The sequence below is a fragment of the Tamandua tetradactyla genome, chromosome 7, assembly GCF_023851605.1.
Source record: "Tamandua tetradactyla isolate mTamTet1 chromosome 7, mTamTet1.pri, whole genome shotgun sequence".
NCBI lineage: Eukaryota > Metazoa > Chordata > Mammalia > Pilosa > Myrmecophagidae > Tamandua > Tamandua tetradactyla.
The window spans coordinates 171827343-171855044 of record NC_135333.1 but is presented as its reverse complement, the minus strand read 5'-3'; the positions used below and the strand labels follow the sequence as shown (position 1 = coordinate 171855044).

Genomic DNA, 27702 nt, shown 5'->3' with positions numbered 1-27702 from the left:
CTTTGCTTGTTGTAATGTGTATTTCTGTCCACCTTTTGTGGTGGTTAATTGTCTGCATGTCAGTGACTCCCAGGTTTGTGAACTTTTTAGAACTCTCAAAATCTTGTTCATGTCTCCATATCTGCCGTGTTTACTGAATGACTATATGACAGAATAAAGGAATATGAAAAAGAACTGAAAATGGAAGTTATTTTATGTGCTAACAGTAATTTTCTCTTAAGATCTTCTCTGCACCCTGGTTAACTTCTACTAATTGAAGTATGAAATTTACTATGTTATAAAGAAAACTCTGAATTCATGCTGCAAATATATATTGTGTTAACATTTTAGAATTGTCTTCAAACAACATTTTTGTCTTTTACGATGTTGTTTTTGCAAGACTAGTGTATAAATAATCATAACTAATGACAGTGAAGCCAGATACGGAGGCACATGTTTACTTTCTTCTTTCCCTGAACAGGAGGACGTATCGAGATAAATTGAAATTTTGGACCCATTGTATACTTGCAACATTGATTATGTTTACTGTATTCTCATTTTTTGCTGAACAGGTAAGTTTTGTACATTTTATGTGGCTATTAAACAGTATTTTTTAGACTTCAGTATCTGATTCTTTTAGAAAATGATACACATTCACAACTAGAATCTTAATTTATTCCTTTTGACTTATATGTCATTATGTCAAAAATATTTCATAATATTCAGGCAACAGACGTTCAGCCCTTTATTAATTTATTATCCAAAGCCATTACCATAATTCTTTTCACTTGAGACCCATTGGTTTAAATTGAGGCTTTAAGCTAAAACTAAAATGCTCTAAGATTTTTCATGATAGGAAAACAGCTAGAATCCTCTTCTGAAACCAACTTTGTTTGGGTCTCCAATTTTGCTTCTTTTAACCTTTTCAAAGTTGACAGCTCTTATCGTTAGCCCTCCCATGGTTCTGTGGATGTGGCACAGAGTGCCCACAGGCTCGCACTCACACTGCCTGTGCATCGCTGGGGAGCCTCCCTCCTCTTCCCTGTGTCCGACTTCTACACCTGGGCTCACCTCTGTGGGCACACGCTTCCTTCTTTTCTTTATCTCAAAATTTTCACACATATGCAGTCCATGCATGATACACAATCAGTGGCTCACAGTATCATCACAGTTGTGTATTCATCATCAGGATCATTTTTAGAACATTTGCATCACCCCAGAAAAAGAAATAAAAAGAAAAAAAAAGCAAATACATCCCATACCTCTCACCCCTCTCTCTCATTGACCGCTAGGATTTCAATCTACCCAATTTTTTACCCTCTATCCCCCCTATTATTTGTTTATTTTTATCCTTATGTTTTTCATCTGTCCATACCCTGGTTAAAAGGAGCATCAAACACAGGTTTTCACAATCATATGGTCACATTGTAAAAACTATATAATTATCGTCTTCAAGAATCAAGGCTACTGGCACATAGCTCAACAGTTTCAGTTACTTCCATCCAGCCACTCCAATACACCATAAACTAAAAAGGGATGTCTTTATAATGCATAAGAATAGCCTCCAGGATAACCTCTCCACTCTGAAATCTCTCAGCCACTGACACTTTATCTTATCTCGTTTCTCTCTTCCCCTTTTTTGGTCAAGAAGGCTTTCTCAGTCCCATGATGATGGGTCCTGGCTCATCCCAGGAGTCCTGTCCCATGTTGTCAGGGAGATCTACACCTCTGGGAGTCATGTCCCATGTAGAGGGGGAGGACAATGAGTTCACCTGCCAAGTTGGCTTAGAGACAGAGACCACATCTGAGCAACAAAAGAGGTTCTCTGGAGGGTGACTCTTAGGCATAATTTTAAGGCTTAGGTTCTCCTTTGTAAGAATAAGTTTCATAGGGACGAACCCTAAGATTGAGGGCTTAGCCTATTGAATTAGTTGTCCCCACTGCTTAGGGAAATATCAGGAATTCCCCAGATGGGGAAGTTTAATATTTCATACCTTCTGCCCAGTCTTCCCAAGGAGACTTTGCAAATACTTTTTAATTCTCTGCCCAAATTACTCTGGGATATATCGTAGTGCCACATTAACCTGTGCAAACCAAAAGGATATCATGCCCTATTCAAGATTCCATGTAATTATGGTGTTAAAATAAACGGATCATACATGGTAAATTAGATAATGCACTCCCAAAATACAAATTTTGCACCAAGTAAACATCCCTTCCTTTGGATTCACATAGAAGTCAAGGTTTTAAAATATGGACCGTGTCATTCTTTACCCTGTATTCTGATTTACCTAGTCCTATCCAGATCCGCTTCATTCATATCTCTATTCGAAGTCTGATCTCTTCAACTTTTTTAACAGTTCCTGTATGGAGTACTGCTGACATTCATAGCTTTAGAGCTCTAACTCAGAGTCTCAGGTGCCACATACATGCCCAAAGTTTCAGAGAACGAGCTCAGTATCTCAGAATTTAGAAAAAACAGTTACAGCTTCTGAACATATGTGGCTGCTGTAAGAGCTCACAATCCAAGACCCTTTACAGTAGGTCCCAACCTGATCCCTGTGCTCTCAACCTCAGTTCTCTGAGTTTATACATTATAGTAGGTTCATATGAGTGAGGCATGATAAGACTTGTCTTTGTTTCTGCCATTTCATTCAACATAGTGTCCTTAAGGTTCATTCACCTGGTTACATGCCTCACAACCGCATTCCTTCCTGCAGCCCCTCAGTAGCCCATTGATTGTAAACTCCACAGTTCCCCCTTCCTTCCCTCAGTCGTTGTACCCTTAGGCCGTCTCCATCCATTGGAAATCACAAAACTGCCACAAGGCTCCAGCATTGTGAGTTTTAGGATAAACAGAGACTTGGCTTCCTGCTATAGATGGAATGAAGTTCAGGAAATAGAGGTTGGGTAAGCAAGACTGCAACTTCACCTTCAACTTCAGCCCTTCCAGGGGCTCTAAGTCTTATTCATATTTGCTACCAGTGTCCTTGTGTGCAAGAACATTGCACCAGTGTGCAAATGTCCATTCTTGTCCCCACACTCAGTTCCTCCTGGATCAGGTGGCAGCCCCACCCCTGGCCTCCTGTGGAGCCACCACACTGCCCTCCAAGGGGCTGCACCGCTCAGCTTCCCTACCTGTCAAACAGTCAAACAGTGAATCTTCTCTAGCACTTGTTTCTCTCTATTTTTAAACAGTTTTATGTGCGTCTAAGTAAATAGACTCACTTTTGCCACCATAATCTGTATGAAGACGTTTCCTTTTCTTCTTCAAAGAATCCATACCCCTCCTCCATACTCCCCACTTGTTGACATTCAGTTTTGGCATAATGCCGTTGTTATATTTAGTGAACGCATATTACAGTGTTACTGTGGACTGTACACCCTAGCTTGCATTGATTGTACTTTTTCCTGTATACCATCCATTTTCAACACCTTGCAATATTGACATTCATTTGTTCCCCCTCTTGTAGAAACACTTTTATGTTTATATTTGTACAAACAGTCACTATCATTGTCCACTCTAGGCATTCCTAAGATATCGCATCTCAGTCTTTAGCCTCTCTCTTTCCTTCTGGTGTCATACGTGCGTGCCCCCAGCCCTTCTCCCTCAACCATGCTCACACTCAGCTTCATTCAGTGTATTTATATTATTGTTCTGCCATCAGGTATTATTGTGCTATCCATTTCTGAATTTTTACAGTCCGTCCTGTTGCACAGTCTGTATTCCTTCAGTACCAAATGCCCAATCTCTACCCTGTTTCTCTCCCCTGATAACCTGTGTTCTTAACTTCAGTTCTCCAAGTTCGCTCCTGAATGTCAGTTCATATTAGTGGTGCCATACTATATACTCCTTTCTTGAGGAGAGGGTCCAGAAACAGGGATAGAGTTTGAATTGATGAGAGAAAGGTTTGTGAGGTAAAAAGAAAGGGATTGGGGCGGGCCATGGTGGATCAGTGGCAGAGTTCTTGCCTGCCATGCCAGAGACCCGGGTTCAATTCCTGGTGCCTGCCCATGAAAAAAAAAGGGGGATTGGAGAATCCTTCATTAGGCCACGGGGATGAAATGATCTGAAGGAAAAAAGGATTGAAGGGAGAGAGGAATGAGGAGGGTCTAGGTGGACCTAACTGACAGAGCAAACACACTTCGTCTCCACCGCCAATCTCAAGCTAAGTGCTGAGTGGAGCTCTTCTAGTTGTCACTGAGAAATCATAAAACTTAGAGGAGGAGGCTCCAGTATTGTGAGTTTTAGGATAAACAGAGACTTGGCTTCCTGCTATAGATGGAATGAAGTTCAGGAAATAGAGGTTGGGTAAGCAAGACTGCAACTTCACCTTCAACTTCAGCCCTTCCAGGGGCTCTAAGTCTTACTCATATTTGCTACCATTGTCCTTGGCAGGTAAAACTCATAGGAAAATTCTCAAAAAAGGCTGTGTCCCTGGTTTTAGCACAGGAGCCCGGTGGGGAAGCTGAGTCTGTTGTGTGCTGGCCTGGGACCAGAGGAGAGGGCCTTGGCTCAGAGGAGCAGGTGGTGGTCATGGAAGGGAGCAGGCGGTATCCATCCCTCCCACTGCTATTCACACCAGCAAAGAACATGGGAGCCGCGAGGCAGGGGACAGGCAAAGGAAGGGGAAGTTCATTTTCCTCTCCATTCCAGTACCATGCACTTTGCCTTCTCAAATCAAACTCCTTAATTCAGGCAAGATGAATAATCAGGATCCCACATTGAAACCATAAAGTGCACATTTTTCCCCTCATTCAAACTATAGTATAATGGTCAGGTTTTCTATTTTAAATGTATTGTGGATAAACTGTTTCTGTGAGAAAAAAGTATTTATCCAAGTTCTATAATTCATAAGTGAACTTTTGTATTACAGCCCATTTGTATTTCAGGTATTTCATGTGATTTCAAATGATCACTGCTGTGGGTAAATACAGGAAAAGTGTTGATAGGATTTTTAATAGTTTTTTTTTAAGGATCCTATTTTATATATGTGTTTGTTTTCAAATCCAAAGACAGTGCCTTAATGGCTAAATAAAGCCAGTGTCTTTTCAGTAGGAGTACTTGACAGACATCTACTTGAAGATAAATATGCTTGATAATGACTGTATAGAAATCCATAGTTAAAGGTCTTAGAATAAATGAAACTTGCACCAAAATAATTTAAAATCTTTTGGGTCTCTTATGGGCACATACCTAGGCAAACTGCCTCTACAAAAGTGGACGAAATTAGTATTCTGGGGGAGAAATGATGGAGGTTTTCGATCCATTTTTGATGGATGGTTTGATGCAGAAATGATTATGGGATTATCGCTTTCAGAAAGAAAGCTTAAATGTACCTGTAGGCTTTTGTCAACAAGGAGAATTAAAATTTATTTCCTCTCTTTCATCATTTAGTTAATTACACTTAAGCGGAAGCTGTTTCCCAGAAGGAGGATACTCAAAGAAGCCAGTCCCGATCGAATCAGAGTATAGGAGGTCTTCACTGGAGCGTCATCTACCTCAGCATTTACTGAGTGTTTCGAAACTTGATGTCACGGCCACATGCTCATGGTGCCATACGTAGCCAGCTCAGCCTGAGGAAGGAAGAGTGTAGCGCAGCCCTTGTTTTGTGGCATGAACGCAGATGCTGGCTGGGAACCATTTACCCCGTTTGCTGGATACTTGTGCGCTGAGCAACTCTGAACTGGTTTTACTTTTTAAATTATTTGCTCATGGACCTGTCCTTTTAAATCAAAAGACTCACTGATGAGAAACTGTAATTTCCCATAGCAGTCTTTGCAAGCTAACTTGAATGGAAGCCGATACCAGCTTGGAAGCAACTGGTTAAGATGCCCAAATACTCTTTGAGTTCCAAAGCCAATTGCTAGGATTTCGCTATTTTTTTATTTTTCCATTTCCCATTTTAAAAATAAGTAGCTACTAAGTTAAACTAGTTATTCTTGCTTTCAGTAACAGTGAATTGGGTTGTCTGAACATGTTTTTATAGATATTATTTAAATTATGCAGCAATATCACCTTTAATTGGCAATACCTAAATTAGGGGTTTTAAGGTGGCGAGTGGTGTCTCACTGCTGAGGAGTACAGCGACTGACACCTGAAATACTTTGTGGTTATTTTCTTCAGCTCCTAAGAATGTCGTGATTTCTTGTGGAGGCCTAATCACAAAGGGCTAGAGTTAAGCAGCTGTGCTGCTTATATGATATAATTATGTTTTAGAAATGTATATATTCAAACAGAAGTGCCTCATTTTAGAAATGAGTTGTGCTGATGGTACTGGCACTCTACAGTGGTGTCTTGTTTAATGCTCACCATGAATTCCAGTAGCTATTGGATAGAGCAGGGATCAGTATACTTTTCCCGTACAAGGCCAGATGGTAAATATTTTGGGCTTCAGGCCACATACATCACTTTGTCTTTCCTTTTTTCTTTTTACAACTCTTTAAAAATGTAAAAAATGTGAAAAACATGTACAAAAATAGGCCATTAGCCAGATTTGGCCCACAGGCTACAGTTTGCTGTCTCTACATATAGAGAATTAGTATTTTTATGTATGGATCACCCCTGCCATTCAGTTGTATTTTATGTCACTGTACAGTGGATTTGTGGAGACCAGATTCCATGAATCCTTTTTGAACTCTCCAACAAGTATTTCAGATCATCATGTCACAGTATTCTTTCAAAATAACACACATATTTTGTAAAAAGAACTTGAAATGTAAATACTGTGGATGTGCTTTAAGAGTTCTGTATTTCAGAAACTGAAGTCTCATAAAAAGTTATGTTTTGTCTGATGCTTTGAGTTTTAATTTGTTATTTAGATTCAGCAGTTACTTGAGTGTCTGTACAGTGTGTAAGGTTCTGACAAGGTAACTTAAGATTTTAGTTGTCTGTACTGAACCCCACTAAAATAGGTAGAGAGCAGTACAAGGAGAGGATAGGATTATATAGTACTGGAGAATATTGTTTTATAGTGGAAAATTAGGCTCTAAATGGGGTTTATCATGTGATAAAATTTAGGTATCATTCTAGAAGTAGAGAATTTATTTTTAAAAAATTGTGTAGTGAAATGAATATTTGGGTGTGATAAAGATTTCTGTGGTTAGATGAACACAGTCCACAAGTAATTAAGAGCTTATGGGATGGATGGTAGAATTCATGGTCATTTAGAACAGAGTAATCTCAGAAGTTGCTGCGTCTAATGGCCTTCAAAAAGTTTAAAGTTTTGGAACGATTAGTTCAAAATAAAATTCAGTAGAATGCCTATGTGTAATACAGAAGAAGGAAAGCTGCTCAGCCTGCCGGATCCCCAAGGCAGTATGCAGACATATTTTGAAAACACTGTGTGGACAACCTTGCAGTTTTTCAGTGAGGAAAGCAAGGCCAGGAAAATGATGTGACTTGTTGAAAGTCTCACAGCCAGTTAGAGCTGGAGGTGACAGTGCAGCCCAGGCTGCTTCCCCTCCCCACCAGACAGCGCGCGTGTGGGTGAAGGGCATGCGCTCTGCGGTCAGTGCTGGACCTCAGGTCCTGGGTCCTGCACTTCGGGTATGTTTTCAGCACATTCTTTTAAAATGTGGGCGATAATACTGTATCTGCATCATGCGCTTATGGTGATTAATGTGTGATACACTCAGCCCAGTACCTGGTAGAGTCCTGCCTGGTAAATGTCAATGGTGAGATGATGGTGATAATGAAAGTTTTTGCACAAGATTGTTATCCATGCCAGGGAGAAGGTTTCCAGCCCAGTCATTGGGGTCACATGAATATATTTGTCCTTAACTAAGAAATGACACATTTTCTAATTTAAAAATTATTTTTGCCTACTTTATTTCTTCAAATATGTTTATGTTTCCATTATTTCTACATATATAAATCGTGACCAACATGTCAAGGACTTAAAAGTGAGTGTTATCACTATTCTGGTCAAAACATTTAAGGAAGAAACAGCAACAATCCCACACAGACTCCTCCAGAGAGTAAAAATGAAGGAAAATACTCTCTATCTCTTTCCATAGGGTTAATACAGCACTGACCGTGAGCCTGGCTTAGACACCACAAGAAAGGAAAACCATAGACCAGTCTACCTCAAAAGTCCCAAACCGAGCACTAGGGAGCCAAATCCAGTGATTATTCCCTAAAGGACAACACTTTATGATCAAGTTGGGTCGACTCCAGAAATGCAAGTTTAGCCCAACATTTGAAAATCAATGCAATTTACCACCTAGGCGGGACTAAAAAAGAGAATCTACATTATAATCTCATAGAATTTTCTTTCTTTAAAAACATTGTAATGATAAAAGAAAAAGAAAACATTAAAAGGTTGTAAAAAAATTTTAAAACGTACAAAAAAGTAGAAAGACTAACAGTGAATTCCCATCTGTTCAACCATTATCAAGATTTGCCACATTTGTTTGCTCCATCCTTTTAATTTGTTTCCTTGTTGATATATTTTAAAGAAAATCCCAGATTTCATGTCATTTCACCCTATATAGAGTCATTATTCATCTCTTTAAAAATGTGGACTTTTTTAATATAACCATATCATTCCCAGACCTAACAAACTTAATGCTTTATCGTCGAATAGCCAGTCCATAATCATATTTCTCCAGTTGTCTGAAAAATGTCTATTTCAGTTGTCTTTTTAAATTTAGGTCCCAATAAGATGTCTGTTTTTACTGGATTCAGGGCAAAGATGAGTGTTTTCTTTTAAATATATTGAGTTTATGGTATTGGCCAGGCAGATGATAATCAAGAAGTCCAGTTGAGAAGCTAGATGAGATCTGGGAGACACCTGTGTAAGGTGATGGTTATATCTTGTGTACAAATGAGCACAGAGTCAGTGGGTGGATTAAGGAAAGCATACAGAAAAAGAAGTTCTTAAACAACTTTGGGAGCATCTTTGGGTGGACAGTAAGAATTAGGGTGAATAAAAGGGGATGGTGACTTGGTGGCTAGAGGAGAAAAAAGTTTCAGGATTAAAAAAATGTTTTATTGGTTAAAAATATCAACAGAAGGGTCAGAAGATGATAAATGAAACAAATTGAACTTTGTACTGGTTAAGATAAAGCATACTTCCTGCTTAACAGATAAAACACAAAGTCTCAATGGGTTAATACAATAAAAACTTATTTTTTGTTCCCATCACTGTCCAGTGCCAGAGTTCCTGATTAGGCAGGTGATCTTCCATATGTCATTCAGGGTCCCAGCCTCCTTCCATCTTGTGCCTTTCTGCCCTCTGCAAGTGGGTGGGGAAAGAGAGCAAGCCTGGAGTGATGGCACATCGTTTCTGTCTGCTTGCTGATAGCTGTCAATCGTTCCTGGAATGGGGGGAGGGAGAAATGGGAAGTTATTTAAATGAGTGTGAGTTCTGATCTAGGCTAATGCAAATAATCTGGAAATAGTGGTGACAGTTACACAACCTTGTTAATGCACTTATTGTCAAAAGAATTTGTCTACTTAGAAATTATTAAAATGGAGAGAAAAAAATCTTTTTCAGAGCTGGACACCAGGCCCCCAGACTTGCCAATCAGAAACTGGAGTTGGTACCTGGCTCTATGTCATTCTTTTCTTGGGGCCCATTACTTTTCTAGTATTTTGAGCTCATCCAATTGCAAAAGGCTTTGTTTTTTTTCTTTTTTCATCAGCACCGCCTCCTCTTTACCAGGGTGAAACTTCCCAGTTCCTTTCGTGCTTCCTCCAGGTTTATCTGTGCTCAGAGCTTGTATTCGACAGTCGAATTTGTTAATTTCATAATTGGAACTTTGTTGAGCAACATTCCTTGCTCCTAATAGAGAGGGCTTCTTTCCCCTCAGAGAGCCAACTCTAAAACATCCTGCTGTTCCATGGGAGAGGGACACCAGCCTGCATAGCTTGGGACACTTACAGTTCTGCATGGGATCTCGACTGCTTCACCCCTTCCAGACTGGTATACGATATGTATCCGGTCACTGAAGTCCCCCAGTTGTTCCAGATAGTCCCTGGCTATTTACTGACTGCCCTAGAGGCCTAACGAAATTCCATACCTAACTGTTGCCATCATGCCCTGTCTCAATTAGTTTACTTTTAATTGTGGTAAAATATATAAAACATAAAAAAATCGTAGCTCAGCCCAGGCCTTTGGAGATGCAGAAACAAATCACCCTGGGGAAAGTTGTTAGAACCCAGAGGCCTGGAGAGAAGGCCAGCAGAGACCATCCTGTGCCTTCCTGCATAAGAAAGAACCTCAGTTGAAAGTTAGCTGCCTTTCCTCTAAAGAACTAACAAAATAAATCCCCTTTATTAAAAGCCAATCCATCTCTGGTGTGTTGCATTCCAGCAACTAGCAAACTAGAATAGATTTGGTACTGGTGAGTGGGGTGCTGCTGCACTTTGCAAATACCAGACATGTTGGAACAGTTTTTTGGATGGCTAAGGGGAAAATTTTGGAGGAACTGTGAAGAGAATGATAGAGAAGTTCTGGAGTGCTTGAAGAGACTGATGGTGTAAACAGAACCACTGCCAATCTGGACAAAGGGGGACACAAAGGGACAAATTGGAGTTTGCAGAATGAGAACCATGGATGCTCGGGTCTGAAGCCAAGAAGACTCAGTCAGGAGAGTGGACCCACCCATATACATGGAGAGGGTGAGTTTGCTCTGAGGTCAGAGGATGAGACTCCCCTCTCTTTGCAGTGGGGGAGTTGTGTAGCCTCAGGCCTTTGAGAAGGTATAGCATGCTCCTTGGGGATTGGAGAGAGCCTGGCTGCCACCACATGGGTTGAGTGTGTGCCCTGGAAATGGCAAAGAGCCCAGGGGTGGCCCTGATGCCTGGAGAGAGTGGAGCCAAGAAAAAGGTGGTCTCCTCAATGTTCCCCGTGGTTGATTTGGAAAGAGGCAGGCCACTGCATAGGCCCTTGGAAAGGGTGGGACTGACTCTTTCTAAAGCCGAAGGATAAATGACTTTCAGACTTTGAAATCCTATGGTACTTGCCCTGCAGGTTTTACATCTGTGTTTCTTCCAATTTCTCCCTATGGAAATGAAAACCTGTATCCCATAAATATCTTCCTTTGCATATTGCCAACAACTTGTTTTGAGATTCACAGGTCTACAGCCAGAAGAGAATTTTTGTTTAAGGTGATGCATGTAGTCGCCAAGTTGACAAGGGTGGACATGTGGTAGTTAGATTCAGTTGTCAACTTGACCAGGTGAAGGCACCTAGTTCTGTTGCTGTGGACATGAGCCAATGAACCTCATCTGTTGCTGATTACATCTGTAGTCACCTAGGAGGCGTGCCTGCTGCAATGAATGATGTTTGACTTAATTTAAGCTGGATGCTTAAATGAGAGAGCTCAACGTAGCACAGCCCAAGCAGCTCAGCATACCCCATCTCAGTTCTTGCAGCTCAGCCCAGGCCTTTGGAGACGCAGAAAGGAATCACCCTGGGGAAAGTTGTTAGAACCCAGAGGCCTGCAGAGAAGGCCAGCAGAGACCATCCTGTGCCTTCCTGCATAAGAAAGAACCTCAGTTGAAAGTTAGCTGCCTGAAGTCCTCCAAAGAACTAACAAAATAAATCCCCTTTTATTAAAAGCCAATCCATCTCTGGTGTGTTGCATTCTGGCAGCTAGCAAACTAGAATAGCAGTCTCTTCTAGGAGCAAAGGAATGTAGCTCAGCCAAGCTCCAATTGCAGAGGAGGCTGGGCTGATGGGGAAAAAAAGAATGAAGATGGAGGTTTTTGGAGAGGACAGCTCAAGTGGTGAACCACCTTCAGAGGGTTCCAGCCCCAGGCACTGGGAATCAGAAACAGCTTAAGCATGACTTCTAGCACAGCCTGTGTCTTAACCATGCTCCTGGCAGGGAGAGGGTCTTCTGAGAATTAAAGGCACCATGTCACTACGCTGACAAGGAGCTGTGGGTGATAAGTGCTATTTGATGGGCAGGAAAGGAAAAGTAGTCTAGAGGCTTTGTAGGGAAGTCTGACAACCTGCTGAGTCTCACCCTCAGGAAAACTTGATATCGATTACTCCCGCCTCCTGAGACCTGGACCTGTCTGGTCGGAAAACCTGAGTTGGAGTCAATCATAATTGGGCAGACCCTTCTCAAAAAAAAGGTCCATGTAGGCATGGCAAGAACGATTAATACAATGAAAAATTCTGATTGGTTAAACACAACGTATGCTAGGCGTCTCGAAAAAGTTGAACTGAATACCAAAGAACAGACAGTACAAAGCCAACCAACAACAAAACACAAGGTAAAAGAGTGAAAACAACCTCTGGAATAAATTAATAAAGGGAAATCTGATGCCTAGACACCTAGGCATAAGCAAAAAATTATGAGTCATACTAAAAAAAAAAGTGAAGATAAGACCCAAAGAAACTAACATTGCAAACAAGATACAGGAGTTGAAACAACTAAGGATGTTTGAACAGACATGCAAAATCACATCAAAAATCAAATCAACGAGTTGAGGAAAAATATGGCAGAAGAGTTGAAGGCTATAAAGACGAAAATAGGCAACCATAAAGAACTTGAGAGCTTAAAAAACATTGCAGAACTTATGGGAATGAGAAGCACAATAGAAGAGATGAAAAACATATTGGAGACTTACCATAGCAGATGTGAAGAGGCAGAAGAAAAGGTTAATGAACTAGAGGATGCACACCTTAAATACTACACACAGAAGAACAAATAGGGAAAGAATGGAAAGACATGAGCAAGGTCTCGGAATTGAATGACGATATGAAACACATGAATATATGTGTTATAGGTGTCCCAGAAGAAGAAGAGAAGGGGGATGGGGCAGAAAGAATCATGAAGGAAATAATCACTGAAACTTTCCCATCTCTTATGAAAGACATGAAATTACAGATCTAAGAAGCACAGCATACCCCAAACAGAGTAGATCCGGATAGATGTACTCCAAGAGCAGAAAGAACAAATATCGTGGAATTAACTGTTCACCTGGAGGAACTAGAGAAAGTACATCAAAGTATGTCCAAGGCAAACAGAGGGGAAGAAATAAGAAAGGTTAGAGCAGAAATAAATGAAATTGGGAACATGAAAACAACAGAATCAACAAAACCAGAAGTTGGTGCTTTGAAGAAATAACTAAAAACAATGGACCTTTAGCTAGGCTAACCACCCCCCCCCAAAAGGATGAAAATAAATAAAATCAGAAATAGGAGAGGGGTTATACCTTTTGACCCTGCAGAAATAAAGGAGATAATGAGAGGATACTACGAGCAATTATAAGCTAAAAAGCTAGACAAAATAAATGAAATGGACAACTTCCTATAAAAGCATAAACAACTAACATCTACTTGAGAAGAAATAGATGACCTCAGCAAACCAATCACAAGTAAGGAGATTGAATCAGTCATCAAAAAGCTCCCCAAAAAGAAAACTCAAGGACCAGATGGCTTCACATATGGAGTCTACTGAGCATTCAACAAAAAATAAATACCAACCCTGCTCAAGCTCTTCAAAAAAATTGAAGAGGAGGGAAAACTACCTAACTCATTCTATGAAGTCAACATCATCCTACCAAAGCCAGACAAAGATACTATAAGAAAAGAATTACAGGCCAGTCTCTTTAAGCAACATAGATGGCAAAAATCCTCAGTATAATACTCACAAATTGAATCCAGTGCCACATTAAAAGAATTATACACCATGATGAAGTGAGATTTATTCCAGGTATGCAAGGCTGGTTCAACACAAGAAAATCAACTGATGTAATACACCACATCAATAAATCAAAATGCCAAAACCACACGGTCATCTTGATATAGAAAAGGCTTTTGAAAAAATTCAACATCATTTCTTGAAAACAGTTCAAAGGATAGGAATAGAAGGGAACTTCCTTAATAAGATAAAGGGAATATATGAAAAACCCACGGTTAACATCATACTCATTTGGGAAAGACCGAAAGCTTTCCCACTAAGATCAGGAACAGCACAAGGATGCCCACAGTCACCACTGTTACCCAACATTGTGCTGGCAGTCCTAGCCAGAGTAATTATACAAGAAAAAAGAAATAAACGCCATCCGAAATGGAAGAAAGAAGTAAAACTTCACGGTTTGCAGATGACATGACCTATATGTAGAACATTTTTTTAAAAATCCTACAGCAAAGCTTTTAGAGCTAATAAATGGATATAGCAAAGTGTCAGGTTACCAGATCAAGATGCAAAAATCTGTCATGTTTCTATACACTAGTATTGAGTAGTCTGAGGAGAAAATCAAGAAAAAAAATCCACTTACTATAGCAACTGTTTTAGTTTGCTAAAGCTGCTGGAATGCAATATACCAAAAATGGATTGGCTTTTATAAAGGGGATTTATTAAGACACAAGTTTACAGTCCTAAAGCCTTAAAAATGTCCAAACTAAGGGATCCAGAAAAAGATAGCTTGACTCTGAAGAAAGGCCGGTGTTTCACATGGGAAGTCACGCAGCTGGCGTCTGCTGGTCCTTGTTCTGTTCTGTTGCTTCCAGCTCCTGATTCCAGTGGCTTCCTCTCTAAGCATCTGTGAGCCTTCATTTAGCCTCTCCAGGGTTATAACTGTGGGTTCTGGATTGCATAGCATCTCACAGGAAGGCACATGGTGATGTCAGCTGGGCTCTGCATCTCCAAATGTTTGTGTCTAAGTGTGTGCACTCTCTGTCAGCACTTCAAGCATCTCCTGATGTCTGCATCTGTGTCAGCTCTGAGCTTTTTCTAAAATGGTTCTCTCAAGGGACTCCAGTAAGCAGATGAAGACCCACCTTGAATGGGCGGAGACACATCTCCTTGGAAACAACTTCATAAAAAAGATTCCACCCAGCAATAGGTCTGCACCAATAAGATTGGATTAGGATAAAGATCATCACTTTTTTTCAGGTACATAACTGTTTCAAGCTAGCACGGCAACCAAAAGAATCAAATATTTAGGAATACATTGGACCAAGACCACAAAAGGTCTATACACAGAAATGTATAAGAAATTGCTAAAATAAATCAAAGACCTAAATAAATGGAAGGACATATTGTGTTCATGGATTGGAAAACAAAATGTAGTTAAGATGTCATTTCTACCCAAACTGGTTTGTAGATTCAATGCAATACCAATTAAAATCCCAACTTACTACACAGAAAAATTTATTTAGAAGGGCAGGGTACCCCGAATAGCTAAACAATATTTTGAGAAAGAGGAATGAAGTGGGAGGTCTAACATTACCTGACTTGAAAGCATATTACAAAGCCGCAGTCATCAAAACAGCATGGTACAGGCATAAAGATAGATATACTGACCAATGAAATTGAATTGAATATTCAGAAATAGACCCTCCTCTAATCTATGGATAATTGATCTTTGATAAGGCAGTCAAGCCAACTCAACTGGACAGTAATCTCTTCAATAAATCACATTTGGACAGGGAGCCCAGAATAAGAATGAGGGCCTTTAGTCCTGTATAGCTTAATGTAATGCCTTGATACATCCCAAGATATTTTAAGCAGGTAATCAAAAAGTATTGGCAAAGGCCATTGAGGGATGGGAGAAACAATATAGACCTATTATTAAACTTTAAGATCAGGGAATCCCCTGATACTGTGTCACACATTAGGGACACCCAAATCAATAGACCAAGGCCTTGATCTTGAGGCTTACTCTCATGTAGGTAGCAGAGACATTTAGCCTACCTGAAGGCATGCCTACGAGTTACTTCTGGAGGCCCTCTGTTGTGACTTGGATGTGGCCTCAGTCTCTCTCTAAGCCCAACTCTAAGTGAAATCCTTGCCCTGCCCACTACAAGGGTCATGACATCCACGAGTGAAAGTCTCCCTGGCGACATGGGAGATGACTCCCAGGGATGTGTCCAGCCCTGGCATCATGGGATCAACAATGCCATCCTAACCAAAAGCGGGAAAAGAAGTGTAATGAAGTATCAGTGGCTGAGAGAGTTCAAATAGAGTCGAGAGGCTACTCTAGAGGTCACTTTTATGCAACCTTCAGTTAGACATTTCTACCTATCTTAACTTGCCAAACCCCAACCAAAACTATTCCAGCCAATTCTAAAGAACACTTAGGGCATTATATAAGATTCTACAAAGGTTCCATGCAGTAGGGTAACTTTCCAGAAACCTACAACCTCCAGATGGGTCCCTGGCCCAGATAAGTACTGAAACCTAGCCCAGCCACTCCAGAACATCAGCGAGTTCCATTTCAAAGCACCCTTCAACAAGCAGTTACAGGACAGATCCCAGAGTTTGTAATGGGCTAACATACTGTTCTAGTTTGCTAGCTGCTGGCATGCAACACACCAGAGACGGATTGGCTTTTAATGAAAGGGGATTTATTTTGTTGGTTCTTCAGAGGGAAGGCAGCTAACTTTCCACTGAGGTTCTTTCTTACATGGACGGCACAAGATGGTCTCTGCTGGTCTTCTCTCCAGGCCCCTGGGTTCCAACAACTTTCCCCGGGGTGACTTCTTTCTGCATCTCCAAGGGCCTGGGCTGAGCTGCAAGTGCTGAGATGAGGAATGCCAAGCTGCTAGGCTGTGCTACATTGCGTTCTCTCATTTAAGCAGCAGCCAATTAAGTCAAACGTCACTCATTGCAGCAGACACGCCTCCTAGCCGACTGCAGATGTAATTAGCAACAGATGAGGTTCACATACCATTGGCTTGTGTCCGCAGCAACAGAACTAGGTATGCTCACCTGGCCAAGTTGACAACTGAATCTAACTAACACACATACGATCCTCTCAGATTTTTCCTTCTAGGTGCTCCAGAATATAGGAGGCTAGAAGGAATAAATGTTTTTTTATCATCACAATCGACTTTTTTTGCATGTGTGAAAAATGACATATATTCAAAGAAGCAGCAGGTTTCAAAGCATAGCACAATTAGTTGTAAAACAGATTTCAGAGTTTGATATGGGTTACAATTCCACAATTTTACGTTTTTACTTCTAGCTGTTCTAAGATACTGGAAACTAAAAGAAATATTAATATAATAATTCAGCAATCATAATTGTTTGTTAAACCCTATCTTCTCTGGATAACTCCACCATCACCTTTGATCTTTCTATCCCTCTCTTTAGGGGTACTTGGGCTATGGCCATTCTAAATTTTTCATGTTGGAAAACTATTGCTTTTTTCTTTCTTTGCTTTGTATATATGTTATATTATGCAATTTAAAAAGTTTTAAAAAAAAGATGTAAAAAATAACCTGGAAAACATGACCTTAAAAAAAATCACATTTGGGGAACTAGCTATTCATATCCAAAAATATAAAAGAGGATCCATATCTCACATATTATACAAAAATTAACTCAAAATGGATCAAAGATCTAACCATTAGTGCTAAGAACATAAAACTTTTAGAGGAAAATTGTAGGGAAATACCTTAAAGATCTTGTGATAGGAGCTGGTTTCCTAGTCCTTAAGCCCTAAGGATAAGCAATGAAAGAAGAAATACATAAATGGGACCTACTCAGATTTGAGTATGTGTGTGCATCAAAAGACTTTGTCAGAAAAGTTAAAAGGTAGCCTACTGAACGGAAGACAGTATTTGGAAACCACATATCAGCTAAGCGTTTATTTTTTTATTTTTATTATTTAAATATTTTTATTGTACATAACAAAAGAAACATACAAATATTCTTGACATACATTCTATAACTGGTGTATAATTAGTGGCTCATAATATAATCACATAGTTGTGTATTCATCACCATCATCATTTTTTTTGAGCATTTGCATCTCTTCAGCAAAAGAAATTAAAAAAAAAACTCATACATGCCATACCCCTTAATCCTCCCTTTCATTGGCCACTAGTATTCAATCTAGTCAATTTATTTTAACATTTGTTCCCCCATCTATTTTTTATCCATATTTTTTACTCATCTATCCAAATCCTAGATAAAAGGAGCATCAGACAGAAGGTTTTCACAATCACATAGTCACATTGCAAAAGCTATTTCATTATCGTCAAGAAACATGGCTACTGGAACACAGCTATCGTTTCAGGTCCTTCCCTCTAGCCACTCTAATACACCATAAACTAAAGAGGGATATCTATATAATGCATAAGAATACCCTCCAGGATAACCTCCCGACTCTGTTTGAAATCTCTCAGCCACTGACACCAATTCTTCTCATTTCTCTTACCCCTTTCAGTCGTGATAAGATTTTCTCAATCCCTTGGTGCCGAGTCCCAGCTCATCCCAGGATTTCTGTCCCACGTTGCCAGGGAGGTTTACACCCCTGGGAGTCATGTCCCATGTAGAGGTGGGAAGGCAATGAGTTCATTTGCCCTGTCGGCTTAGAGGGAGAGGCCACATTTGAGCAACAAAAGAGGTTCTCTGGGGGTGACTCTTAGGCATAATTTAAAGTAGGCTTAGCCTATCATTTGCAGGGATAAGTTTCATAGGGGCAAACCCCAAGATTGAAGGCTTGGCCTATTGATTTGGTTGTCCCCACTGCTTGCGAGAATATCAGGAATTTTCCAAATGGGAAGTTGAATTTTACCCTCTTTCTCTCCATTCCCCCAGGGGGACTTTGCAACTACTTCTTTATTCGCTGTCTGGGATTTATTGGGGTATCACACTAACCTGGACAAACCAACAAAATCTCATGCCATTCAAGGATCCATGTACTTTTGGTGTTCAATTAAACTGACTATACAAGTTCAATTAGGAAATCACTAGTCAAAATATAAATTTTGCATCAAATGAACATTTCTCCCTTTACTCTCACACAAGGTTGAAGTTTTAAAATATGAATGACCATCTATTTTCAACACCCTGCAATACTGAAATTCCTTTGTTCTTCCTCATGCTAAAACATTTTTTAATTTGTACATTTATCACTATCTTGTATACTCTAGGCATTCCTAAATTATACCATCTCACTCTTTATTGTCTATCTTTCCTTCTGGTTTCATACTTAACAGAGTTGTAAATTACTGCATTTGGAAAGACCTGGTTTTTCATAGACCAGAAGGAAGTGAAATCCTAAACGCAGCATTGCCTGTTTAGCTCCCTAAAAGAATGGAGTTTCTTGAGACATTCCCTGGCAACAGTAAAGGGAGAAAAGGGGACTCAGGGGCTTGGGTGAAGTGTGACACCTTTAGAGCAAAGGAGGGGCAGCCCCATTACCAAATACCACTGCAGCCCAGGGCCTCTGCAACCTGCCGTGCTCCTGCTTGTCTCACTACCAACTTGACATTTGAACTGATGGTATAGCCTGTCTGCTTTGTTCCCTGCCATGCCCCACCCCCACCCCCACCCCCACCCCCACCCTGCAAAAAAGAAAAAAAAGCTGAAAAGGTGATCAGACTTCAATTAGAGATCTGAATGAAGCAGATCTGGTTAAGACTAAGGTAAGTCAGACTGAAGGAGAGAGGATGATACTGACTATATTTTAAAACTTCAACTTCCATGTGAGACCAGAGGAAGAGATGTTTACTTGGTGTAAAAGTTATATTTTCTGTAGCATACTGTCTAATTTATTAAGTATGGTCAGTTTATTTGAACAACAGAATTACATGGAACCTTGAATAGGGAGTGAGATCTTGTTGGTTTGTACAGATTAGTGTGATGTCCCGATAGATTCCAGAGAAATCTGGGCAGAGAATAAAAACGTATTTGCAAAATCTGCTTGAGGGACTAGGGAAAAATGTGGGAATATTAAACTTCCCCACCTGGGAAATTCCTTATAGTTCACAAGCATTGGAGACAACCAATTTAATAGGCCAAGCCCTCGATCTTGAGGCTTGCCCTTATGAAATTTATTCCTGCAAAGGAAAAACTAAGCCTACGTATAATTATGCCTAAGAGTCACAGCCAGAGAACCCCTTCTGTTGCTCGGATGTGAACTCTCTGGGCAGGTGAGCTCACTGCCCTCCCCGCCACGTGGGACTCCCAGGGGTGGGCATTTCCCTGGCTACAGGGGACACGAGTCCCAAGATGAACCCAGTGTCATGGGATTGAGAAGGGAAAGAGAAATGAGACAAAATAAAGTCTCAGTAGCTGAGAGATTTCAAATAGAGTCGAGAGGTCATTCTGGAGGTTGTTACTATGTGTTCTATAGATATCCCTGTTTAGTTTCTAGTGGATTAGAATGGCAAGAAGGAAATGCCTGAAAACGGTGAACTATATTTTAGTGGCCTCGATTCTTGAAGACAATCGTATAACCATCTAGCTTGTACAGTGTGACTCCATGATTGTGAAAGTCTTGTGGCTGACACTCACTTTCTCTAGTGTGTGGACCAGGAGTGAAAAAGTAAGGACAAAAATACATAAATAATGGGATAAGGGATGAGGATGTTTAGATGTTCTTTTTCGTTTGTATTTTTACTCTTATAATTTTTTGAGTAATGAAAATATTCAAAACTTGTGTTGATGAATGCACAACTATAGTATGATACTGTGAGTCACTGATTGTACACTGCACATGATTATTGGTATGTGAATATATCTCAATCAAATTGGACTAAAAATAAATTAATTAAAAAAATGATTTACATGGAAATACATACACACACATAGACACACAAGGTGATGAAAATAATACCCTGAATTTAAAATTGTGTTATATGTCTAGATAATGGGATTCTGCATGAATTTCTTTTTCTTCAGAAATTAGCTATATTTTCAAAAATTGTTTTATAGTAAAGATTTAATACTTTAAAAATTCGAACAAAAATTTGAAAGCAAAATGTGGGTAAACTCACAAGAACTCATGTTTCAGCACTGAATTATATATTTGAAAGTGGTTAAAAGGGGAAATTTGAGATGATATGTATGTTACTAGAATAAAAATTTAAAACAAAACAACAACACAGTGAGGCATAATGTAAACTATGGACTTTAGTTAACAGAACAATTATAAAGTTGTTCTTTCATCAGTTGTTACAAATGTACTACACTAATGGAAGATGTAATGATAGGGTGGTATAAGATGGTATAAGAAAACTGTACTTCCTGTATGGTTTTTTTAATGCTTTTTACAGTTAAATATAACATATATTCAAAGAAAAGAGAGAAAAAGCAGTGATTTTCAAAGTACTATTTAACAAGTAGATACAGAACAGATTTCAGAGTTTGTTATGGGCTGCCATAGCACTATTTCAGATTTTTCCTTCTAGCTGCTCTGCATGGTTTTTCGTGTAAGCCTACAACCTCTCTAAATACATAAAATGGGAAGGAGAACACTCCTCATTAACCAACCTCTGGAAGGAAAACTTTGAAAATCCACAGAATGCCCTTGGTACCATAATAATGAAATCAGAATCCAGGTGTGATGAACTAGAGATAGGAGCTAACTAAATTCCTACGTTGTTAGAGGATTGCTTTAACCTTAAAACTTTAATATAAATAGGTTCTAATTTGAAGCTAGGAAAGTCAAAAGATGACATAATCTAATCTTGATTATTTCATGAAATGGATAATCTGTTCATAACCTTGTTCCTTATTTCTTCCCTGTTTCTCATTTTTAATCATTTCCTAACATCCATGGACTCTATTTGAGGAAATAATGCAATGGTGCTAGACAGCCCCAGATGGAGAAGTTGTGCTATCAATATTAAATGTACAGAGGGGTTCCAGGCTGAGTGGGTACGAGAATAACATGGAGAACTTATTTAAAATGCACATTCTCAGTTTCAACCTACAGGGTTTACTCGGTAGGCCTGGGAGAGAGCTAAGGCATCTGCATTTTAACATTTCCTTACTTCTCTGTAATCCTGACACAGGCGGTTTCATTAACCATATCTTGAGGAAGTCTGTTGCAAATGGAAATTGACGCCATGTGCATATATGAAAGCATTTGGAAAAAGAATATAAATAGAGAGGAGAATGGAGTAAACCCAAGTCCTGGTGAACTCTAACAGGTTCTGTTGAAGAAGGAAGAGCTAGGAAGGATGCTGTTGATGGTGGGTTCTGGGGTCAGCTTGGCCGAGGGATGATGCCCAGCTGTCTGGTCTAACAGGCCTGACCATTACTGCAAGGAGACTTCGCGGCTGGTTGATAAACTGGAAGGCTGGTGTATGAAATCATCCCTCAGCTGATTGCAGCTGTGGCTGATTGTACCTGTGATCAACTAAGGCCTGGTCTCCCACAAACAGGATAGTCCAATGACTGAAGGATTTTAAGGAAGAAGAGAGACTCACTGATTCTCCAGCCAGAGAGCCTCTCCTGTGGAATTCGTCCAGACCCTTCATCGGAGCTACCAGCTTCACAGCCTGCCCTGCGGATTTTGGACTCTTCCATACCCACGGTTGCCTGAGACACTGTCATGGTTAGGGACAGGTGTCAACTTGGCCAAGTTGTGGTACCTGTTCATCTGATTGGGCAAGCGCTGGCCTGTCTGTTGCAATGAGGACATTTCATAGGATTAGGTCATGATCATGTCAGCTACATCCACAGCTGATTCAATTTGTAATCAGCCAAAGGGGAGTGTCTTCTACAATTAGTGATGCTAAATGCAATCATGGGAAGCCTTTTAAGGAGGACTCAGAGGAGACAGGTTCCATTCCTGCTTTGGCTGGTGAGCCTCTCCTGTGGAGTTCATCCAGGCCATCCACTGGAGTCATCGGCTTCGCAGTCTGCCCTGTGGATTTTGGACTCTGCGCTCCTACGGTCACGTGAGACATTTTCATAAATTTTATATTTGCAAGTGTTCCCTGTTGGTTCTGTTTCTCTAGAGAACCCTAACTAATACAGATACTGAGACATTGCCAGAATGATAAGAAGATAAAAGGAGAATGTATAGTCATGGAAGCCAAAGGGAAGCAAGAAGGAAGAAAGAAAAAGAAAAAGTGGTAGACAGCGTGAGAATCAAGTGGGGTGAATTAGGAAAATGTTGATTTAGTAACATAGATGCCAGTGGTGGCCTCAGAGCAAGAACCATTTTGGTAGAATGCTGGAGGCCAAAGTTGGTTTAAGTCAGTTAAAGAAGCCACAGAAGGTATGGAAATTGAGGCAAAAAGCATAGACAGTTTTTTGAAGAACTTTGCTAAAGGGGAGGAGATAAGGGGGCTATAGCTTGGTTGGAAATAAGGCTCAAGTTTTGTTTTTGTTTTTGTTTAAGTTTTAAGAGATTTGAGGATTTATAAATGTTAATGTGAGGGATGGAGCAGAGGAAGAGAGGCTAAAGATATAGGAGAAAGAGAAATAACAGGTATTGCAATGTTCCTGGAAGTCAAAAGGCCTTAGAACCCAGAACATAGAAGGAAGGAACTCTCTCCTAGTCCACAGGAGGAAAGGATGGGCACAGAGGCAGGTAGGTTGTAGATTTGATGGCAGAAGTTTTGAGGGTTTCAGTCTGTACTGTTTTCTCAAAACAATAGGAAAAGGGTCCAACGCCGAGCGTGATGGGGGAGTCAGGAGGGCAGTAGCGGGCTGAGAGTTGAGAAGGGCTGACAGTGGCAGTGGGAAGAAGTGCTGACTGGGGGAAACGGGAACCATGGGGCCATGTTGATGGCCCAAGTGCTGCCGGGAATCGTAAATTCAAAGTCTTACAGATTTGCCCCATTCTTAATTTTCCCCAGAGGACAGGAGCAGGAGCAGGCACAGGGGAAGATGGTTTATTTTATTTCATCTTTTCAGAAATATGATTTTGCCAGACAAATGCAGTGAAAGAATGGGCGCTGTGATAAGACACTGACTGACTGAAATGATGGACTTTGAATCTAAGACAGGAGGGGGCAAGGGATAGAGGGAAACTAAAAAGGTCCAAGGATTGGAAGCCCTGATGGGACTGGCAAACAGAGTGGGAACGGATGACTAAGCGAGCTGCAGAGATAGGGGTAGTGGTTCCATAGCAGAGTGTTCCAAGGAGAGAGGGTGAAGGTGCAGCAGCTTCAGGTGTGGCCACAGGAGCTGGGAGGCCTTGAATGGCGTGCAGGGGCAGGTCATTTTAGATGAGGACCAAGGGACAGACAGACCAGAGGACGAGGGCAGGAATCAGGGAAGAGATAAATGTTCAATGAATGGACGGGGAAGATAAGGCGTGGATGACAAGGCTGCTTGAAACTTCTTCCTAGAAGATTAGCCTTACAGATTATGCCAGATTATGCCTTGATTCCTTTTAGATGTGAGCGCAGAAGAATGACCTTGTCTCTTTTCCTATCCTCTTGGGAGGCTACTTGTTTTGATGAGTGGGTTTTGGGTGGGAATGCGACACAGGGTCGTTTCCCTAAGGAAGTGACAGACTCAAGGGGGAAGATGCATGGTAATGGAAAGGAGGAAACTGAGAGGAACGGTGGAGTGGGGAAGCTGGGCAAGTAAGAGAGAGGACAGGAGAGGCCGGTCGCTCCTCTGAGCCTCTCCTGTGGGGCACTGGGAGGGAAGCGCTGATTAAAGGGGACGTCTCAGCAGTTTTTCCACGTGATGTGCAAAGTGTCACCCTGCCAAACCTTTAGTAAAGTCAACATAATTTGCTACTTGCAGGTAGGATTGGACAGGACACCGGTGGAGATTGGTCTCAAGCCCCGGGCAGTGTGAGAATAGTGCCTCCCACAGGGCTCTTCCACAACAGATCGCGCAGGGGTTTCCTCTGGTTTACATGGCTGCTGGCTTCTTAGAGCTTTCTTGAGAAATAGCTCCTTAAAGACTGAGAAACACCCTGTGACACATCATATATTCTAAATAATTATTATATGTGAAAGCACTGTTACAGTTTCCATTCAAAATCCACGTCTGTTAACAAAATATTAATTCTAATTCTTCAGACTAATATTTCAATTTTTTTATGCTAGTAAATATTCTAGAACTAGCAGGCATTCATATGGTTGATATTCAGGAAATAGTACACCAGCAACGCAACGAGTACCCATGAGAGTTTTATTACTATTGATACTCTCTGTTTATTGAGTACTTGCTGTATGCTGAGTGTCTACTAAGAGTTTTGAAGAATCATTTCACTTAATCCAAAATACTATGCAATAAATACTATTATGACCACTGTTAGTGAAGAAAAAAACCGAGGCAGAGAGAATTCAAGTAATTTGGCCAAGATCTCACAGTTAATAAGTGGCAGAACCTATTTTCATTTCATATTGGCGTTAACATTTCCTATTTTAGACCATTTTTTATGTGATTCTCCTGGAATGATGTTTTACTTCTAAAATTCTTTTTTGGAAAGGGGTAGGAAGCAGATTCTGCTAGCTACTCCTCTAAAGCCTCATTTCCCATCCCTGGGCCCTGGACTAGACATTTCCTACCTTTCATTGCTGTTAGATGTGGCCATGTGTCTGAGTTCAAGTCAACGGGATGTGAGTGGAAATGATGTGTGCTACTTCCAGGCCTAACCCATAAATATCTGCTCCCTGATGCTCTTCCATGCTTCTTCCTCCTTCTAGCTAGCTTGGATGGAGGCCATCTCCAGGGCAACCTTGAAAGCTACATGGCGAAGATGGCAGAGTTTCCATTAGCCTGAGTCTCTGAATGACTGCATGGATGGAGGCTGCCCTGAGCACCTGCTCACTTGCCCAATTCTGTGACAGGAGAAGTAAGTGACCTTTTTCTTTTGAATTATCATACATGCTTGGGTTCATCTTTTGCAGAAATAATTTACCCTAGCTAATACAAACTGGGTAAAAAAAACCAATTTTATGCATTACTACATCAATCAGAATTATATCTGGCTTCATCTCAAATAAACAGTTGCTTAAACAAATATGGAATTTTTTTTTTCAGGTAACAAGCAGTAGGAATAGGCAATCCAGGGCCGGTACCACAACTTAAGGAACCAGGTTCTTCTCTCTTCTTGCTCTCACATATTAAGTGGGTGGCCTTTGTCCTCCATGTCACAAGCAACACATCTATGCTCCAGGCAGGAGGAAGGGGAAAGGTCAAAAAGAGGTTGCCAGTGGAGCCTGTCCAATTCAAAAAGCTTTTTCAGAAATGTCACGTGTGAGTTCTGCTGGGTCATATTGCCAGCATTAGCCGTCAATCTAGGTCACATGGCCAACTCTAGCTGCAAGAGAGCCAAGGTTCTGTTAGTAAGCATGAGGCGGCGAAGGATAGAATGGTTAGGCAAATACAGGCCGCAGTACTTAACTTCAGAATATTTTAATTAATTATGCCTCTATGGCCCACTGCCCACCTGTATCAGAATCTTCTGAGGGTGCATTTCTGTCCTGATGCCAGACCCAAAGAATCAGAATCTTCCTGAAAATTTGGATGGAAGTTTGAGTTTTGCTATATAGAGGATGGGCTCGGTTCTCTTTTCATTTGTCTGGCCTGCACGATCTCTGAGTTTATTGTTTCATACCTTTTACTTGCATTCTCAAATGTAAAGGTGGTGCTTTCCTTTATTAATTCATTTTGAAATTTACATCGAAAGCAACACTTATTAAAAGGGCTTTTATGTCTATAGTCAATGCTTTACAAAATATTTTATTTAGTATTGGAAGGCCCAAACACTATTTAGAGATCACTATTCATGGGTGAAGATGTGGTTTATCTCAAGGGTAATAAAGTAGGACAGGACAGTGACAGGTGAGTGGGGTGGGAGAGCAATGAAGCGAAAAGTCCAGGGTTCTACTTCAGCTCTGCTATGTGGCTTTGTGGTCTTGAGTAAGTATTTGCCCTCTTTGATGCACAGTTTCTTACATTATAAAGTAGGTCTACACCAATTCCTATCCTGTGGGTTATGATGATAATTAAATTAATCCTGTGTATGAAAACCATCAAAGGGTATAAACATACAGAAATGTTTTTATATGAGGGTAAATAGTGATCAATTGAATTCTAAAGTCTACATCTGCTTGGTTTAGAATTACTGTTTTCCAGCATGGTCAAAGTGAAGGAGAATAGTAAGTTCTCTTTGCCAAACAGAATATTTTGAGACAGTGAAGCGAGTAAAGAATTGCTGCAGAAAAACAAAGTGGAAGACAAGGAAAGGAGGGTCGAACGAGACTCCACAGCGTTGGGCTGTGCAAAGGCCCAGTCGCATGAAATACTTGGGCATGATCAGAGAAACCGTAAGAAGCTGGGAATAGAGAGGAGAAAAGATGAGTTAAATAATGTGCAAGGCTAAAGGCCCTTGTATGTCACACAAATAGATTGAACATTTTGTGGAGACTCTGAGGAATCACATACTTCCAAATGCATTTCTGAGCTTGCAAAAGGTAAGAGAACTCTGTGAGGGGAAACATACAAACTGAAACAAGGACAGCAAGCAATAAACAAACAAGAAAGCAAATATTGTTGAGATTTCGACATTAAACCTGGACCCTTGAAAAGTATCCCTGGTCAGTAATGCCCCTTAATGCCTGCCTAAAGGACACAAATCTATCTGGAAGAAATTTACAATTTAGAGCCTCAGGATTCAGTAAGGAAAAAGTACATGAAGGGCACTATGAAAAATATTAAGCAGAAACTACAGGACATGTAAGGAGAAACAGAGAACCACTATAAGAGGAGACTTTTAAGACGTGGTTCTTCGCACAAGCGAGTGTTCCAGTTATCGCTTGCTCCATGACAAATGTAATGACTGTTTTAGTTTGAAAAAGCTGCTGGAATGTTGTACCAGAAATGGAATGGATTTAAAAAGGGGATACTAAGTTGCAAGTTTACAGTTCTGGCCATGAAAATGTCCAAATCAAGGCGTCCAGGTTCAAGCAGGCCAGCGACTGCGGGAGAATGGCCGAAGTCAGAATGTTCCCAAGACGCAGATAAGGGAGCCGAGCTCGGAACACCGGTCCCGCTAGGGCAGAACCCTGTCCTGGCGAGTGCATGACTGTCTGCAGA

At 40.6% G+C, this 27702-nt stretch overlaps 1 protein-coding gene across 1 annotated transcript in view; it reads left to right on the top strand.

Annotated features, from left to right (window-relative positions):
* The window catches only part of GNPTAB (N-acetylglucosamine-1-phosphate transferase subunits alpha and beta), a 127229-nt gene extending 120460 nt beyond the window's left edge, over positions 1–6769 (top strand). Inside the window, exons 20-21 of the mRNA XM_077111788.1 lie at positions 461–551; positions 5378–6769. Coding sequence (XP_076967903.1) covers positions 461–551; positions 5378–5455 — 169 coding nt within the window. The 3' untranslated portion in view covers positions 5456–6769. The remainder of the gene's footprint in view (positions 1–460; positions 552–5377) is intronic.
* Positions 6770–27702: the final 20933 nt, after the last annotated feature.